Genomic DNA, 18,317 nt, shown 5'->3' with positions numbered 1-18,317 from the left:
CAAAACTAAGAGTCTCCTGAATGCCTCGCATCTCCGTTACTTCTCATGTTTGGCAGAATGCTCCTTTTTTTTAAATCACTTAATCACAATTTTTTTACATACCTGGGGTCATTTTCTCCTTCATGTTTGTTAACCTGACGATGCTAAAGTAAGTTTAAAACTAAATGCTAGGAGTAGTAAATTAAAACAATAAAACTTAGCAATAGGAAAAATGAAGATACCGAGAGTAGAATAAATTTGTTAAGAAGATGAGATTGATAGTGCAAAACTCAGAGAATTAAACTGTTAGAAACAAGCACTTGGGTGCCCGTGATCATTCTAAAAGAATATTTATATCATTAGTTAGACACAAATATAGAAAACATTAGCTACAAAAAACAGTATCTATTGGGTGCAAACTTGTACGTCTGTTGTCTCACACAATTTTGTTATTATATGGAGACGAAAAAAAAAAAAAAGAAGAAAATTCTTTTAATCAGCGATGGGGTATTTGTTATGATAAAACAACTTCAGGGAATAGATAAGTTATCTGAATAGGTAAGTAAAATTACTGCAGCCTTAAATAAAACAGCAAACTATTCTGAATGTATAAAATATTAATACCAGAAACACTTATGTTTAATATTTTTATTGTAAAATTTTCGGGTAAGTTTCATAGCCATTGTCAATACAGTTATAGGAAAACAAAAAAGAACAATAAATTGAAAGCGCATGATATTATACGCAATATTCGCCCTAGGGGAATAGCTCCATCGGCATTCATGGATATTCAAAATAAATTACAATAAATTGATTTAGTTAATTATTTTTAAATTATAAACAAACTTTAGTTACAATTATGGAACACATGAATGGTGAGTATTGGGTAATATAACTTCCCAAAATTGAGAAAGTTTTAGGCAGTCATTTTTGTTCAGATTCGGCTTGTGAATGTGTGCTTCACAGCTTTCTTTGTTGAGTCTTTCTAGAAGTACCTTTTGGGTAACACTTTGGTTTTGTTCCACTAAATTCTGAATTCTGTGTTTTGTAGATAAAGCGTGGTTTGCTAAACCGGATTTGTTGGGTTTGTTAAGAAAAATGTATTTCTGATGTTCTTCCAGATGAATCTGTGCAGATCAACCAGTTTGTCCATAATAAGATACGCCACAAGAGCAGGGGATTCTATAAACTCCAGGATAAGATAGAGGAGGATATTTGTCTTTTGGTAAAATAAGGAATGTGTTAAATTTGCGAACTGGACGGAAAGCAACTTGCACATTTATCTGTTGAAGTAATCTTACTATTTTTGTCAGAAAGTCCCTTAACGTAAGGAATGCAAATTCTGGTAATTTCTTCTTGAGGAGGACTAGGGCGATGGCCATAATTATTGATTATTTTTCGATAGTTTTTGCATTCTAAGCATTTGCACTAAACGTAGTACTGATAATAAACAGCTTTTTGTTTATAAGAGAATTTCTAGAACAAATTTTATGAGCTCTATCAACTGAGGATTTGATTACACCATATTTCTGACAAGGATAATGATGAGAGTTAGAATCAATGTATTTACCAGTATGAGTTGGTTTTCTATATACTGAAAACTGTAAACTGCCATTTAGTTGACGTAGAATAAGAACATCCAGAAAAGAAAGACAGCTGTTGTCTTCTAATTTCTATGGTAAATTTGATTCTTGGGTTAATTGAATTAATTTTTCGAAGAAATTCATGACGATCAGACAAAGAGGAGTTCCATACAGCCAACACATCATCAACGTATCTGTACTAAACCGATAGTTTAGGTGAAAATTAATGAATCTCTGATCTTTGGAATATTGAATATGAAGCAAGGTTGCAATTTGTAGTCTGGTGAATAGGAGGAAGAGGGGTGATATGATAGACATACAAGTTGGTAAGTGGTTGTTATAGGATCAACATTGAAGAGTTTTTTCATAAAATGGTGGGAGAAGAACAAGAGATCATCCATGGAAGCTGTATAAGGAGGGTGTGAGTAAGGGAGTGAAAAGCAGGTGTGTCTGCAGAGAGTTTTGAATGTGTTTAAGCACGGTATGATGACCTGTGTGTATGACAAAAGGGACCTCCTAGTGGAAAAACCGTTTTCGGGAGGAATTCCCACCCCCCATTCCTCCTCCTCCTTACGAGACCGGCTAACTTACCATTTGATTGAAAACATTGATAAACGTTCCTCTCATCATAGACGGGATTCTAACCGGGTCTTTTCAACCAAAGAGCTCGTCTATACAAAATGAGCTACGGAGGTTCCATTAAAAGTGTTCGCAATTATTAGCATTAGTTCGAATCGTTTTTCCCAATAAAAATGATTCCGTTAAAACCAAACTGAACCATTTGGTCATATTCTCGTATGCACATCCTAAATCAAAAATTTGTGTGAAATTCCATTTAACTAGAACGGGGTTATTTCAGTGTATAATTTCGACACTTTTTTGTCCCTTTTTACCATTGAAGCAAAAATTTGAATCACCCGGTGGAAAAAAAAATCGTAATAATTCAAAATATTAAATTTCAATAATATCCATTCATCCATAATTCTGCAAAAACCTGTGTAATAATAACAAGACTCGTTCTAACTTACATATTTTACGAAACGCACCAAAATATCAAAATAAGTCGTAAAATTTCGTTTATCCACTTGATTCAACCGGGACCGATATTGACACTTTTGCAAATGCGCATTCATTGTTCATGAATTGGCGAGTGCGGCTTTCCACGCATATACTGTGGTATTTCCGACCGACAACAATATTGAAGAATTAAAAATTCATTTGCAAAGGTTACTACGACGGGGAACACGCGCCATATGAATGAGATGGAAAAGAATGGGTGACCCTAGACTATTAATATTCTTATCAGAGATAAAGTTAAGGAGCAGCACAAGAAATGGGTTAGAAAGCAAATTTACATGCATACAGAAATTCCATTTAGTGCATGAGTGATCACTTTGGGCGTCGCAAACACTCATCCTAAATCTATACGTAGGCATTCGGTTGTCTTTTACATGGTGCAAAGTGCTTTTACATCTCAAAAAAATGCCGAGCATCATTAGAAAACATTTATGCACGGATGAACTTTCTTGTTTAAAAAGAGTCGCATCGATTTCTTTTTCTTCTTGTTTTCCTCTGAGACTGCTTTCGCTCTTCTTTTTAAGATACATTCTATATACATATGAGTAGACAGAAACGCGGTGTTCACCTAATATGCTCATTAATATTCACACTCCTTCGCGTCTTTGTAATTGAAGGTAATTTAAAAACGTTTCTGTCGCTTGAAAACTGACTAAAGTCAGAAGGAACTGGTGATAAAGAGAGGCACGATTTTGCAGAAAGAGTATCAAATGTTTGGAAGAAAATACTGGTTCGCGCTCTGCCAAGTAAAGATGTTTTTTTTTTGTTTCTAAAAGGATATACATTAATATCATTTTTAGAGAAAAAACATATATTCGAACGCATCTTCCATCTTAATAAACAAAATTAGTATCCATGATATGTGTTTCGGCAAAGTCACCTATAGTTTTTTTAAAAAAATGTTCCAAGGTCTCTAAGATATTGTAAGTGAAAAATACTTGCGGATCCTATATATAGGACCTTGGTTTGGAGGTATTATGGACATAGATGTTTTATTTCATCCTTTTTTTTCTCGAAAGAAAGTTAATACTTTAACTGAAGCAGCAAAAAAGTGAGTATGAGTGCTACTTGGCTATGTAATGAAACATTTAAAAATAAATGTTAGGTTTGCACAACAGACTGTATTTCTTTCATCATACGTCTAAACTCTTCTGTAGTGCTTGCGGAATGTCAAGACTGTTATCAATATTGAATATAGTCCTCTTCACTGAAGGCAGGCTATAAACCACGAATGAAAAAAGAGAAAAGAGTAATGTTTATTGTGATATTCCAAACATTGTTTAATTCTGAACGTGTCAGTTGATTCAGAAGTGATAGCCTACTCTCCAAAACGTTCTTTCGTTAATGTAGAATAGCTAGTTTCAGTTAATATGTTAATACTGAGACAGTCATCTTAATAATTCTGTTAAACAGTAATGATTAACATCGTAGTGCAGTAGACTTAAATATGGCTGTCTCAGATACTAACATCCTTTATGAGACCAACTAACTCTGGTTTTCACTTTTTCTGCAATATAATTAAGAACTCAAAACAAAAGGGATACACAGAAAAAATGCAGGAATGTGGTTTCTTGGCGATAATCCAATTGGTCACAATCCCGTACACCTACATAGTCAGATTCAGGTCAAAATTCAGTTGAACTGATAGCAGTAACATTTTCTCAGAACTCCTTCACTAATCTGTTATTTTTATTTTCATTTTCTCTTACTCATAAATAACTGGAAATTTTTTAATGAACTCATGATGTGCAAAAAAAAATTTCATACTAGGAGAAATTGGAACTGCGTTAAGTTAAAAAAAAGTTACCAAGACACAATTCTTTTCAGACAAATTATGAAGTTACTATAATAGATGGATTACTAAGAGAATTCTTGCGTCATTGTTTTAAACTATAGTACTCTGGTTTATCATTGAATGAACCACTGTGATGATATATATATATATACAGGGTGTTCGGGATAAATTTGACATATTTATAATTAATTATATTTTTCCGTAAGTTACATGTATTAACACACACTTCTCTTCATTTAAAAGTTTGGACCCTTCTTCATTCATATACAAGATGTCAGAAAGGATGGATAGCTGGAACCCACCTGAATCATGGAAGAGAATCACTTGTATCATGATGATTCGTGCCCGCCATCAAAATAAGGATATTACGACTGCTGCCCAATGCTCCCTGAATACAGTAAAAACAATCAGGCATGAACTAGAGACTTGCAATGGTGACTACGAGGATGTAGCAAGAAGAAAGATCCCTAGCAGACGATCTGATTGCGTTCGTACAGCAGAATTCCTCGCAAATCTGCAGGAACAGGTGTTGAAGAACCCTGGCATTGGAATTCGGGCTTTGTTCGTGGAGTTGCTAACTGTAGTCAAGCCCTGGATAACAAGGGTAGCCAATGGTAGGCCGTATGTATGGCAGCAGGATTCGGCCCCTTGCCACACCTCTGGGAAAAGTCAAAAATGGTTGTCTGAAAATTTCTACGACTTCACCAGTCCAAATGTTTGGCCTCCAAACTCCCCAGACCTTAACCCCATGGATTATTTTGTATGGGGCGCAGTTGAAAAAGACACCAATCGCACTTCCAGTAATACAAAAGCCCAGTTAATGGATAAAATTAAAACAGTTTTTGCGGCCCTTCCCAGGGAGATTGTAGCATCAGCTTGTTCGAGGTTCCGAAGCAGAATTGAAGCTGTGATCGATGCTAATGGTGGTTATTTTGAGTAAATCTTGTTGATAGTATTGTAATTAACTCTGCCTGTAATGTTTTTTTGTCAATTCATTAAATTTAATAGATACAAAGAAGATTTTCTTTTTCCTTACGAAACTGTCAAATTTATCCCGAACACCCTGTATATATATATAATAGAAAAATTAATATTTTTCATTTATTTTTATATAGTCAGGGAAACCTTCCTATAGAGACCAAATATGAAACTTTTTGAAGCCACTTAAGGCCTCTGGTAAGCAGGGCGGTGGTTTTACACCGGCCGATGAAATTCATCTCCTACCTAAAGACAATCGTAAACAACCATGCCCACGCCCGATTTCGAAACCACAGCCTGTTGGTTGGAGAGCGGGTACGCTAACCACACGGCTAACCCGACCACCGCTGGACAGCGAATCACTGTGTTTCATTTTTTTTTTTTTAATGCGTGTAATGGTTTAATAACGTTTTTAAGCAATCATATATGTGCGTAAGTCACGTAAATAAAGCATTTATTTACGTCAGATATGCAAACGAAAAATGTAGAATAATTTTCGCAAACGAAAAAGTTATTCTGAATAGCTTGGCTTAAGGGAACACGCCAATCAGTTTGGTCATCAATCTACACCATTAAAAGATTTTCCATTTAGGCAATAAAATTGTAGCACTAACTGGTGGAGCACTTTTTACTTCACTTAGAACTTTGTTTTTAATAACTGTAATAACAGGAGTAAGAATTAAGTTTAACATGCGGCTTCTCTGAGTCTTCGATACGCCATCATCACTAAATTTAATATTTTTAATATTAGTTTGTAATCGGTTCACGCGTCTTCTTTTCACTGGAGCAACAGTACCATTACTTTGAATTATATCTGCCAGTATTAAGAAATAAAATAAAATAATAATTATAAACAGTTTATAATTCACAGCGAAACACCAAAACACAGTGAGAGATGTAGCGAGCACAGATGTCTTAAATAAACTGAATTTATCGGTTGATTCACGGCAGTTAAAACCGTCGTAAAGCGAATCGTTATTTTATATAATTATCTCTGTTATATAATCGTCTCTGTTATTTTATATAATTCTTTGCCTGTGTCTTTTATACTAGATCTGTTGATGTAATTTTATCACGTCTCTGTTATTTTATATAATTCTTTGCCTGTGATACCTGAAGAAATTGATTTATTCAACGAAACTAGTAGTATCTTAACATTAAACCTTATTCTTTTTCATTATCGGTATATAGTCATTCAAACTAATTTTTATAACATTATCTACCGAGTAAAAATGAACGATAATATATATACTGTATATATATTATGACCTTATTAACCTCGTCTGTAATTAAAGGAACATTTGGAATATCACCAAAAACCGCGGATACATGATATTGGACAAAAGAAGTCATATACACTTCGATGTATCTTCAGTACAATAAGTATAATAATCGATGAAAATAAGAAGGGGGGGGGGAGAGTTTTTCGTTACAACCATTTAGGTTTCACCATGTGGCCTATGCCCGAAGTTACCTCAAGCTGAAACAAAGAGGACTGTTTCTAAATCATTATAAAGTTTCGAAAGCACGCAAGAGTGTACCTCATACTTTAAAAAGCATTCACGTAACGGATTTTGATGACTGGAATATCTACTAACTTGTATACATCAAGAAGAGCAAGTAGGATAGTAACAAGTTGGCTGCCTACAAGCTTAAGCTAGTAATCCACTTGTCTAGGGAAGAATCAATTGGCCATCACGATCAGAGATGAGTTGGTATGTCGTATTCATCGGAGCATAACCAAATGATATCATGGGTATTGTTGAAAGAAGACAACGTTTCCAGTAATCTGGAAATGGCAGACAACATAAAGGTCACAAAGCGAATTTAATTCATAATGCTATTTTTATCTGTAGAAGACCCTTGAGAAACACCCTGATATTATACCTGTATTATGATAACTCAAGCATACAGCTTGCGCAATTCCTTTCTCTAATTAAATGCTTTACTGCTTGATTTGGAATCGGTGACTTAGACGACGAAATTTTTATTTTAAGACTGCCATTAAAACTGCGCCTCATCTATTCTCCGTGCTGCTGTATTTGAAAGAAAGTTTTTCCTTTCCTCATAGTCGATGTGTAATGTATGTGGTTGTTTCAGGTAAATATGCATAGCCCTGTGAAAGAATCGTCAAGATGACTGGCCCGACGTATATATTACATTAAAGACGCTTTACTTCCACAGTAGATATGCGTCTTCCCTTTCCTTATATATATATACAGCTGCTCAGTATGATGCATTTATGATCTTCCAAGAAAGTGGAATTAAAAAATAAATAAAAACGTAGGTTTGAATTTCATTTGGATTTCGCTGCACAGCGTTCTTCATTTTCTTTCTCACATAAATGTTATGCCACTGAATCACTCTCTAAGTGTCTTATGGCATAACAAATTAGAATTCACCTGATATCTATAGATTAATTTTAATTAAGGATAATAAGCAAAAATATTTATTTTGCTCTATAAATGTTCGTGAATAAAGAAATGAAAAATACGAGACTGATAATTTAATTAGCTGATTCACTAAAACTTACCGTATAATATGGTCAGATGTTTTTTTTTTTTAATTGCGATCATTTTGGTTTTTATATATCGATATGCTTAACACTCTCATAAAAAGTAAAACGATAAACATCTCATACATAAAAAGTGAGTAAATATTTATGAGCTAATCCGTTCGCATTATTTTTATTTTTGCTATGGTACTACTACTCGAATTACAGAGGGAATTTCTCAACAATTAAAACAATAATATCAGCCAAGCAACTGCTTCTAAATTCACAGCCAACCTATTGCTTTATTTTTACGGGATATCGTTTATATTTTAGATGAAGTGAGTAAAACATCCGGTGAATAATTCGACGAAATTGGGTCAACAATGTGTGTGTGTGTGTGTGTGTGTGTGTGTGTGGCATTTTAGTTTCGTTGGCCTTTTTTTTTTTTTTTTTTTTTACAGTCTCCTAAATTGCGGTTTGATTTTATCAAAAGCCTTTAATAACCTCTAAGCAAGCGGGGGGGGGGGGGAGTTTCCAAAATGCAGCAGGTGTCTACAGAGAAGCAACCCTATAATTTTAGCTTTATTTAGTACGAATCGACGAAATTCTCAGGTAGAGGAATAAACAACATAAGAAGCAACTGTGCTCTAGATCACTCGGACAGAAGGCGATTCCCCCCCCCCCTTCCTTACAACCTCCCACTACCTTTCAGCCTGAAATTTTTCAGTGTACGTTAAACAACGTAAGAAATTATTATTCAAAATTTTATCAAAACCAATTGAACAATGCTAATCTGTACAGGTGTTTGTAGAAGAAACCCACACACACACACACACACACACACACACACACACACACACACACACACACGCCTTTCAATTTAGTCTAATTAGGCTAAAACTCAGAGAGGGAAACTTAAGCAATGAAATTCTAATTGGATTTAACACTTAAAATTGTGCAAGCTTTGTTTGGTTGGATAACTCCGGTTCTATTAGACACAACCGTAGTTACAACAGGTCGAATTCATGCCGTAACGATTCTTGAAATGATGGTGTTCTCATTGACGAAAATATAACAGAAAGAAAAAAGCAAAATAAGTTTAAGGTCAGAAAAGCGACCCAAATTATGTTGCTTGCTTTTGCAGGCTTTTCCAATTGTCAGCAGCTGGCTGTTCTCAGATTCCATTGTCTAAGATTTTTCTAGTACCCATCCCATAAGCCGATTTTCTCCACAGCTCTCAGAATGGCCCCCTCCACGCAGTCCTTAGTCTTTCTCTTTTCCGCCGTTCCACCATTGAGGATTATGAATTAATTATGAAACAAACAATTTATAATTCTCAATGGCCATTGTGAATTATAGCGAATGAGACTTATGAATTTCAAATAACCATTTCAAAACACGCGCTTCCAATCCACTCGTGACAGGCTGTTCAACTTCCGTCTCCGTCAGAATGGATCAGAAAATGGATAGCTCTAATACTTCGCCTAAAGTAATCCCTTTCCACAACTTTTACTTATTTCATTTAGCTGTTAGTGAGGATACAATACTTACAGTGGCTATTATACTCTCTATAATCACCCGACACATCGTTTTAGTTTTTCTTTAGACCTTATGCCTGCATAATGAATATCATTCATTCATTCATTTATATGAATATCATTCATGGTTCTAATAGCTGCTGGTGCCTGTCCACATCCTCCTTGTATTCAATTCCTCTGAAATTTTTTTACTAATCTTTATAGCAGAATTAGATCTCTTCAATGTCTGCCACATTGATTTCTTTGGGACAAGGTCATGAGCCTTCTCCAAATCTACAAATATCGAATGGAATTCTTTACTCTTAGCAATCATTTTTGGGATATTTGTCGTAAGATAAATATATTATTCATGCAAGATCATCCTGCTGTAAATCCAGACTGTTCTTTCTATATTATTGGGTATATCTTGAATTCAATTCTATCTCTTGTGATTCAACTAAATATTCTGCTAATCGGACACTTGCTCCTCTACAATTCTTAGGATCTTTCTTACTTTTTTTTTTTTTACATTTTCGTATGGTGTTTAGTGCATAGTAATTTGTTGAATTAAATTTAGAAATGATAATCATGTTCAAATGTTTGGCAAGTGAAGACCAAGATTACTTGAGAGATAAGATCAGTGATCACAACAATAATAAAGATAAAACAGATGTTTGTCGTTTTGATCACGGTCAAGATCAACAGATTATTCAATAAGATAGTTGGTCCTTGGGATTAAATAATTTTGGGATTAAAGACATTTGAAAAATTAGTCATTACATTATGAAGTACCCTTGGCTTTTATATTTGTGACTTATCTTAACCTTCTACAACAGAGAGCAATTCTGCTGCTAGGGAAGGAATTTGGAACAAGGAAGAGAATAACTGGAAAACGAGTCAATTTAGTGTCATTCTCTTACTATACGTAATTTGTTTTTATGAAATCATGATCAGTTTCTTACTTCCGTCATATTTTAGTTAAAAGAATCGCAGAATGAGAGAGAGAGAAAGAGAGATGGGCAGAAACATGCTATTCCGAAGATAAATTTTACGTCAAGGGCGGCCGAGCTTCGAGATACACGCGACACACTGTGTGGTCGCTCACAAACCGAGTTAGACAAAGAGATGGCCAGAATGAAAGAGAATCCATCTCAAGTGTCTTCAATACGTCACGCTCCTATTTTCGTTCTCATCACGCGAACTGAAATCCTCGCAAGTGACCCAGAGGAGAGAGAGAGAGAGAGAGAGAGAGAGAGAGAGAGAGAGCAGTCTTCCTCCTGACGTATGCAGTTCGACCGATCGTTCCAACTTCCATTATTTTATTCCCTCGTTGGCCAATACAGACACATTAGAGCAAGGTCGAAAAGGCAGACTTTGTCTCCACCTGTCAGTCGTTTCCTTTATTTTTTTCTATCGGAATTCTGTATACTAACATATATTCTGTAACATAATTCTGTAACATATATTCTGCCTCTAAAAGTTGCCAAGTCATTTAGGAGTTGTTGATCATTTTAAAACTTTAGTGCATACACTTTGCTTCAATCTCCAATTGAAAGCTATCAGTTATAGTTTCAATTTCAATGCAGAGTATCACATAACCGTACATGTGCAGTTAGTATACAGAAATCCGATATTTTCATATCTGAAATAATTCAGATATGAAAATATCGGATTCCCTAATCCGAATATTTTCATATCCTTAATCCGATATTTTCATCCCGCAAGATTAACTATAAGGAGGCTTATAAGTTAAATTGCGTGCAGTGTGCTATTTACATATTTTTCTTATTTACTTTTTTTTTGGGGGGGGGGGTTCTGTAATACCTAATATTAGTATTACAGATTAAAAAAAAATAAAAACACTGATGTTATTGTGGGATGAATGAAATGTGTCTTTCAATGATACAAGTTTACACGGTTACCGTTGTGACGCACATGGTGAATCGCTGTATCCAAGGTATTGATTGCTGTCAATACGTCACGATTTATTTTTGAAGCTACTCCCAGTCAACAATGTCATAAGAATGAGGGTTCAGTTTTCAATGGTTACCGGAATTTAAAATATATCATTTGCAAGTAGAAATAAACAAGTTTATATGTAAGTCAGCCTATGCCCATCTTCTAAATGGTGCACTCAGACAATATATTGTAGTAAATCGTTGTATCTCCATTGAAATTAACAACAAATTACGCTGCTATCATTTCACAAATAATAAGCATTTTTGGCAACGCGATAGATGCCTTTGGCAATCGTCGTCTTCATCATGGAAACTATCAGCGACGATTTTCAAGAAGAATCACAAATCGACGCGTGTTTAGTAATGTTCACCGACTACTGCAAGGTGACGGCTTATTTACGACTGCGATACCGACTGGCTGCAGAACGTCTAGTAGATGAGGAGGAAAACATTCATCTGGTCTTGAAAATGTTATGCAATAGCAACAACCACAAGCATTGCATCCATACTTTATCCAATGAATTTAACATGTTCAACCTGGGGATGGGGTTGGAATTGTGCTCTAGATTTGATGCAACACAATTCGATATATTTTGTTCGCCAGAGAGACAGTTTATGCTAATGAAATCAACGATACCAGAAACTCCCGTTTGGAATGGAAAGTAATAACTTTCCATTCCATTAGTAATAACTAATGGAGGCGTAATAACTTCTAACATTCGCCGTTGCGATCAAGAGAATGTAGTTCTTTAGATTTCCATGTGAGTGTGGGATTACAATGAAACAAAGGGATGGGCATGATATATCAACACAAGAATCAACTAACATTTGATGATTCATATATAACTATCAGATGGATCATGCCGTGCTATTATTTTAAATGTTATCATTATCACAAATGATGTTTGTATAACTGCAATCCGCGCAGTTAGATGCATGCACATGTATGTGTAAGCATGGATTTTAGGTAGTAGATGAATTTCATCTACCACCTGCTTATTGTAGTTCTATGTGTTTGGTTTCTAGAGTAGGATTTTCAGATTATCTAGCCTTTAATTCGCACACAGTAGTACTAATACCGATGTCCTATAGATCTGACAACCTTTTGTTAGTGAGATTCACATAAAACAAGGAAGCTGGTGGCTACAATTTAGAAGCGACTAATAAGGAGATGTAACCCCTCACTTTAACTCAACTGGACTAAAACTCTCAGGGAAATTCTTTGGAATACATAACTATAATCATATTTAGACGAAATCGGTTAAATAATGTGATCCGCAGAAGCGTTAAGGAGGAAGCTCCCCAATCACTTCCTCAAAATGAACGAGCGTTTTGGTCGTCTTTCGCTGTGTTCGAATAACTGGATTTATCATGCAAGCACTGAAATTTCGCTGTCTGTATTTGTTGAATGCCTCTATAGAATTAAAGTAAGAATTTATAATATTCAAATTATAAACAGCGTTACAGCCAGCAGAATTCTGGTTCTAATGATTCTTGTAATATAATAAGAGTGGTCAGTACCACTGTACTGGGCTTACTCACTAGCATGACCCTTAATACTACTACATAACAGCTTGCGATATAATGAATTCGGAGACATAGTGACTACCATTGCAATGTGGCGTTTTTGTAGGCAAAACAGAGTGGAAGAATCCGACAGTGATTCGTTATTAGGATAACAAAAACAATGAACTTAATATGTGAGTATTTTTTAGCAAGTTCGGAAACATCAGTGTTGGGTATAGGCAGTCTGTCAAAATGCCACACACATATGATATGAATATATCATATGAATGATCTAATGTCAACATAGATTGCCTTCCTTCTTCCCAAAAGTTAAATAATTGATGAATGGAGCCTAATTCAAGTTTCGCATTAATGATAAATCTAATCAAGTTGATATGGTATCTTAATCGATACGTTGCATATACTATGTAGATGTACTTAAACAGAATATTCCTAAATACTCCGCAGAGAAAAAGAAAAAAATAGTAAATAATAATTCCCTTTGCCTGCTATGCTTAATTGTTTTTGTTAGTTAATGGATGTCCCAAATATGTGCGTGAAGGATTCGTTTTGAATAACTATACTGCAAAACTGCAGATAAATATTGGATTCATATATTCGATTTCTGCTTAACAACCAGCTAATTCTTGAAATTATATTATGTGTAAAGATCCAGAAAAGTCCGGGTATTTAATAAGACAAATAAAAGAATAATAACGGTAATAATATTAAATGAATCAAAGTGAAAGAATAAGAAACGTTTGAAGGCATTAAATACGACGAGAAAATGGCATTACGAAGAGTAGTTTAATAAAGTAATTTCTCAGTCTGAATAAAATGTATTATGTTAAAAAACGTTTAATTTTCTTGACCAAAAAGCTCTGGAATGACTTTTAATGGGATTATATTGATCAAGTACATATAATAAACAACTATACCATAGAATGGAACTATACCATAGAATACCATAGAGTGAGGTAGAAGCACAATTCCTTACATAGAGGAGGACTTCCGTTCCCGAATTTTCAAAGAGGCCACAACAGTTGCCCGCTGTATACAAAACCTTAACAGGAACAACCAAGGACTAATCTTTCCCGTGATCTGAAAGACCCTTATTAGATCTCTCAACTCGCCAGAACTGAATTACAGTTCTGGCGAGTTGAGAACGTTAGAACTATAGAACGTTCCTAAATAACAAGTGACATCATGCACGCTCTATGCATGCATTGTACGCGCTCTGTTCTTTGTTTAATATAATCGGAATCGGTTGATTATAGTTTGTAACAGTTTTTTACTTTTTAGTGCCTTACATCAGTTATGTACCCTGAAGATGCCAACAGCCTTAGTTGGTGAAACTAGTTGGTATAACATAGTTGTTTATTTTATGCACTTGATCAATATAATCCCATTAAAAGTCATTCTAAAATGTATTAACTTGTCACAGTGTAAAAAGTGTCCCCTGCTAAATTTTAATAAAGCAATTTTAATATAGTGCGGTCTGAAAGCTCACTGCACAATAAATGTCTAAAATTAACTATGGTTTGTAAGGTTATTTTTTTACTAGGCTACTTATTTCTTTGCCTTAAGGCGGAAGACAACAGTTCTAACTTTCCTCCGAAATGTTTTATTGATTTTCTTCTTAATTACAAACGAAACAATTCCTGCAATTAAAAAATAATAATAAATTTTATCAATTTTATTTTTGATTTCAGCAGGAAATTATCTGAACTTTTAGATTTTGTTTACTTATTGAAATTTTACAATAAACGATAATGAAACAGTAAACTGAAACAGCTAATAGTAAACTTTTTTGATAACCCATTGCAAAGTAGAAATAACATACGTTAAAATACGTTTCCCAGGTATCGACTTCAAACAGAAGATTATCAACTTGGATGGAATGCCTGTGAAACTACAGATATGGTAAGTATTCTTTCGCTCTCTTAATATTTTATATTATCCATCTTACGCGTATGCGCATTTTGAGTAGGTCGCTTTGCGAGCCATAGATAATGCAGTTACATTACGTGCTTTGCCAGAATCATGTATTTGTATCAGTATTTATTCTGATATGTTAAAAAAAAAAGTGATGTCCTTCAAGCGATATTCTTGTGCTTGTGCTGAGGTGGTATTAGACCACCTCAGCACAAGCTTTCCCCGTACTCGAAACGAAGAAATGGTTTATATATATATATTTTTTAATCGCTTTAAAGGCTTGCATGAGTTTGGTTCATCAATGCCAAACTTTAATCAACCTAAAGAAGCTATGTAAATTTTAAGTGACCATATTATCGAACAGTCTTCTTTAATTCTTGTTTATTAAAGTTTTTTAAGGTCTGTGTATTTAATAAATTAATATAAATTCGACTAAATGAATAAAAAGTACCAAGGCTCAGAGGTGCTTAAGGGTCAAAGCTGTATACCTGAGAGGAGACCTACACATAGCCTTTAAAGGAATGCGGAGAACCGACCAGGGTTTCTGACTTAATGTCCAATCCTCACCTTCACGTGGTGCACCCTGTTGGGTACCTACCTGGATACTGAACGAACGAGGATGGGCTGGCAATTTGGGATTTAGCGGAGCAAATTATATTCTTTTTGGTTAAACCAAAATACAAAATGATGGTACAACATGACAAAATTTCATGCCGGCTAGGGCGTCGCCCAGTTAAACAAGGCCCCCATTGTTTTCGCCAGGGAACCAGGGCGAACAGCGAAAAGTCAGCTACTAGAACAAATCTGAAACACACTCACTAGTACAGAAAGTTGCTTTTAGTATGTATGCTTCTGAAAATCATTTTGCAATAAAGATCGAAACGTACAGTTAAATTTTAATTAAAGTTAACTCACAAGAGTAGATGTGCTCATAAATCTACGGTGTACTGTATATACTATATATAGCCCCACACATAAAATCTCACAAGACCTATAGTAGATTAGTGCCATGTGGGGACAAGAGGTTAGTTAGTTATTTTGGATTTTTTATGGCGCAAAGACATCAAGGATCATGCTGCGCCAAAACATAGGTTACAGCAGTACATATGGTAAACGGTTAATAGGACAATCACAAACATCCATGCCCCTGGCGGGATTCGAACCCACAGCTTCTTGGCTGGAGAAGGGATATGCTAACCACTCGGTCAACCAGGCCGACAATGGGAAAGAAGATAACAAGAAAGGAGGAATCTGTTCACATTTTGTTTGAACAGCTGAAGGTGGAGAACGCTGTTCCAAAAAAGAGAAATAGATGGAATGAAGCTGGTTCGGTGAGTTTCAAGATGGACTGTAAAAAGGTGTCGGTTAGTGGAGGCTCTTGGTCTAATAATTTTGGAGGAAAGTGTAGGAATAAGTGGCCAATTCGGCAGAGCACTGTCCATGAAAGTATCTGTAGAAGAGGTACAAGCAAAAATTGAACATCTGTGAGATAGGGATCATTTATTAACCGGAATGCCCACTTCTGATAGAATCGAGCAATCTTAGAGAGGATTATGATGCACCACCCCAAATGTCGAAACAATATTCCATGGATGGGCGGATTTGGAATGTGTATAGAATTAGAAGCTGTGAAGTAGTGTCTTGTGCGAAAAAAAAAAAAAACATACCCAACTTTTTGGAGGCCGCAGAAGCTGTAGTTGAAATGTTTTTGTGCCAGGAAAGGTCAGAGGTAAAAGTCCGTCCAAGAAAAGAAATCAAATATGATCGGGAAATTATCTTTCTTTAGAGGATTTAAGTCAAACTGATCATAGGTGAGGAGGGAAATATGCATTTTATGCGCTATCCAATTAATTTGTATAGTATTTCTTAAATAAAAAATCAATTCCAAATAAATTAAAGCGAATTATTTAAATACAAATTATAAGTGACAGTAAGTGAACGGAATCCAAGCTTATGGCCTGACTGGAGGAGGGTATAAGACTCGGCTAACCGCATTTTAACCAAGAAACCGTGGGTCGAATCGCAGTGTGATGTGGATGTTTGGTAATTTTAGGGTGGTGGATGGTTATGTCGTCTGTTCTCTGCCTATTAGAGGCCTGAAATAGTTTGAAAAAAGTACCATAGGTACCATATTTGTTCCCCAAAGCAAATCCCACATAAACAAACTCTTAGCCAATCCACCCATAATGCTAATAATGTTATCAGTTTACAGCTTTCAGTGGATAGGATTAGCATAGGAAAAACGTTCTTATATGTTGTGTGTATAATATAAAAGGATTTGGTTAAGTGATTTTAAATAGCAAATGCTCATTATGTAATAATAAAGGCTGCAAAATTTCCACTTTTATTTTCAACCTTAATTTTAAAGCAGATCAAATAAAAAGACATGCAAACTGTCTGTTTTAGATTGCTGCTTTAATCCAAGAAAGAATGGTCTGCTGAATAATATACTCAGAGAATAATACGAATTCAGTAAAACCACCTTATATTTGAAAATGGGTATCTGCGGCATGAAAATTTGCACTTAGTTGATTGAAGAACTTAAATTATCTCGCATCATCTCATTTTTTATTTACATAACAAACCAAAAATGTAACCAGATATTTTATGTATATCTGGTTACATTACATCGATCAGACTCTAATATTAAAATTAGAGAGGGTTATACGGCATGAGAATTAACTTAGCGTCTCGCGAACAATTCATCTCGTATTTATTTATACGTGTTCTGATATCAGATTAATGTCTGAATGCATTCTTCATTCACTTATGAAATTTAGTATTCCAATTTTATTAATTTCTTTTTGCATTTATAAGAGAATTTATGAATATTTCACAGTTACGCCATTTGTCAATAATCTCATAAAATATAAAACGCTTTATTTTAGGATACTAATATATTTTTATCTGTCAGTGCGTGAAAAAAAAATGATTGAATTGATCCTCTAATACTGTATATTAACTGAAATAAATTTTTATTTTAGCTCAAATTAGTGCCCTTTCGTCAAATACCAGAGGCTACGTGCATATTTTCGTAAATCTGGGGCATATTACGTTGCGTCATATATTTTCTAATAAATGATTAATTGCATCTTCCCTTGCACTTTCCAAGGAAACTGCTGATAAGCAATGAGGTCATTTTGTTCCGTCATTGTTCGATTTCCTATATTCATTCTTTAATAATATTGTTTCTTCAGGATTATAATTATATACTTATGATAAAAATTATAATTTCATTTATTAGATATGAACTAACTGTAAAGGAGGTTCCAAGCTCGAAGTATGAAATTATCGACCAATTAGCATATCAGGAGTGGCGATCAAAAGTATTGGAGAAGTTGGTTAAAGACAAAATTCAATAATGGGTGGATAGGAATATGATATTATATGGAGAGCAGAATGGCTTTGTGAGGGGTAGGTCATGCTTCAGTAACTTACTTTTTATAATAAAATGATAGCTGAGTTAGATAAAGGTAATGACTACACGGTGATGCT

General features: G+C 34.8%; 2 protein-coding genes across 2 annotated transcripts in view; one reads left to right on the top strand and one right to left on the bottom strand.

Moving 5' to 3' along the window:
* The window catches only part of LOC150101313 (ras-related protein Rab-22A-like), a 377,479-nt gene that overhangs the window by 304,846 nt on the left and 54,316 nt on the right, over positions 1-18,317 (bottom strand). The gene's annotated exons all lie outside the window — the stretch shown is intronic.
* RabX4 (RAS oncogene family member RabX4) overlaps positions 1-18,317 on the top strand; it is a 103,843-nt gene that overhangs the window by 43,071 nt on the left and 42,455 nt on the right. Inside the window, exon 2 of the mRNA XM_090400293.1 lies at positions 14,750-14,810. Coding sequence (XP_090256419.1) covers positions 14,750-14,810 — 61 coding nt within the window. The remainder of the gene's footprint in view (positions 1-14,749; positions 14,811-18,317) is intronic.

This window comes from Typopeltis vanoorti, chromosome 11 (genome assembly GCF_054136105.1).
Source record: "Typopeltis vanoorti isolate ZY-2024b chromosome 11, IOZ_Tvanoo_1.0, whole genome shotgun sequence".
NCBI lineage: Eukaryota > Metazoa > Arthropoda > Arachnida > Uropygi > Thelyphonidae > Typopeltis > Typopeltis vanoorti.
This window is presented reverse-complemented; position numbering and strand designations above follow the sequence as displayed.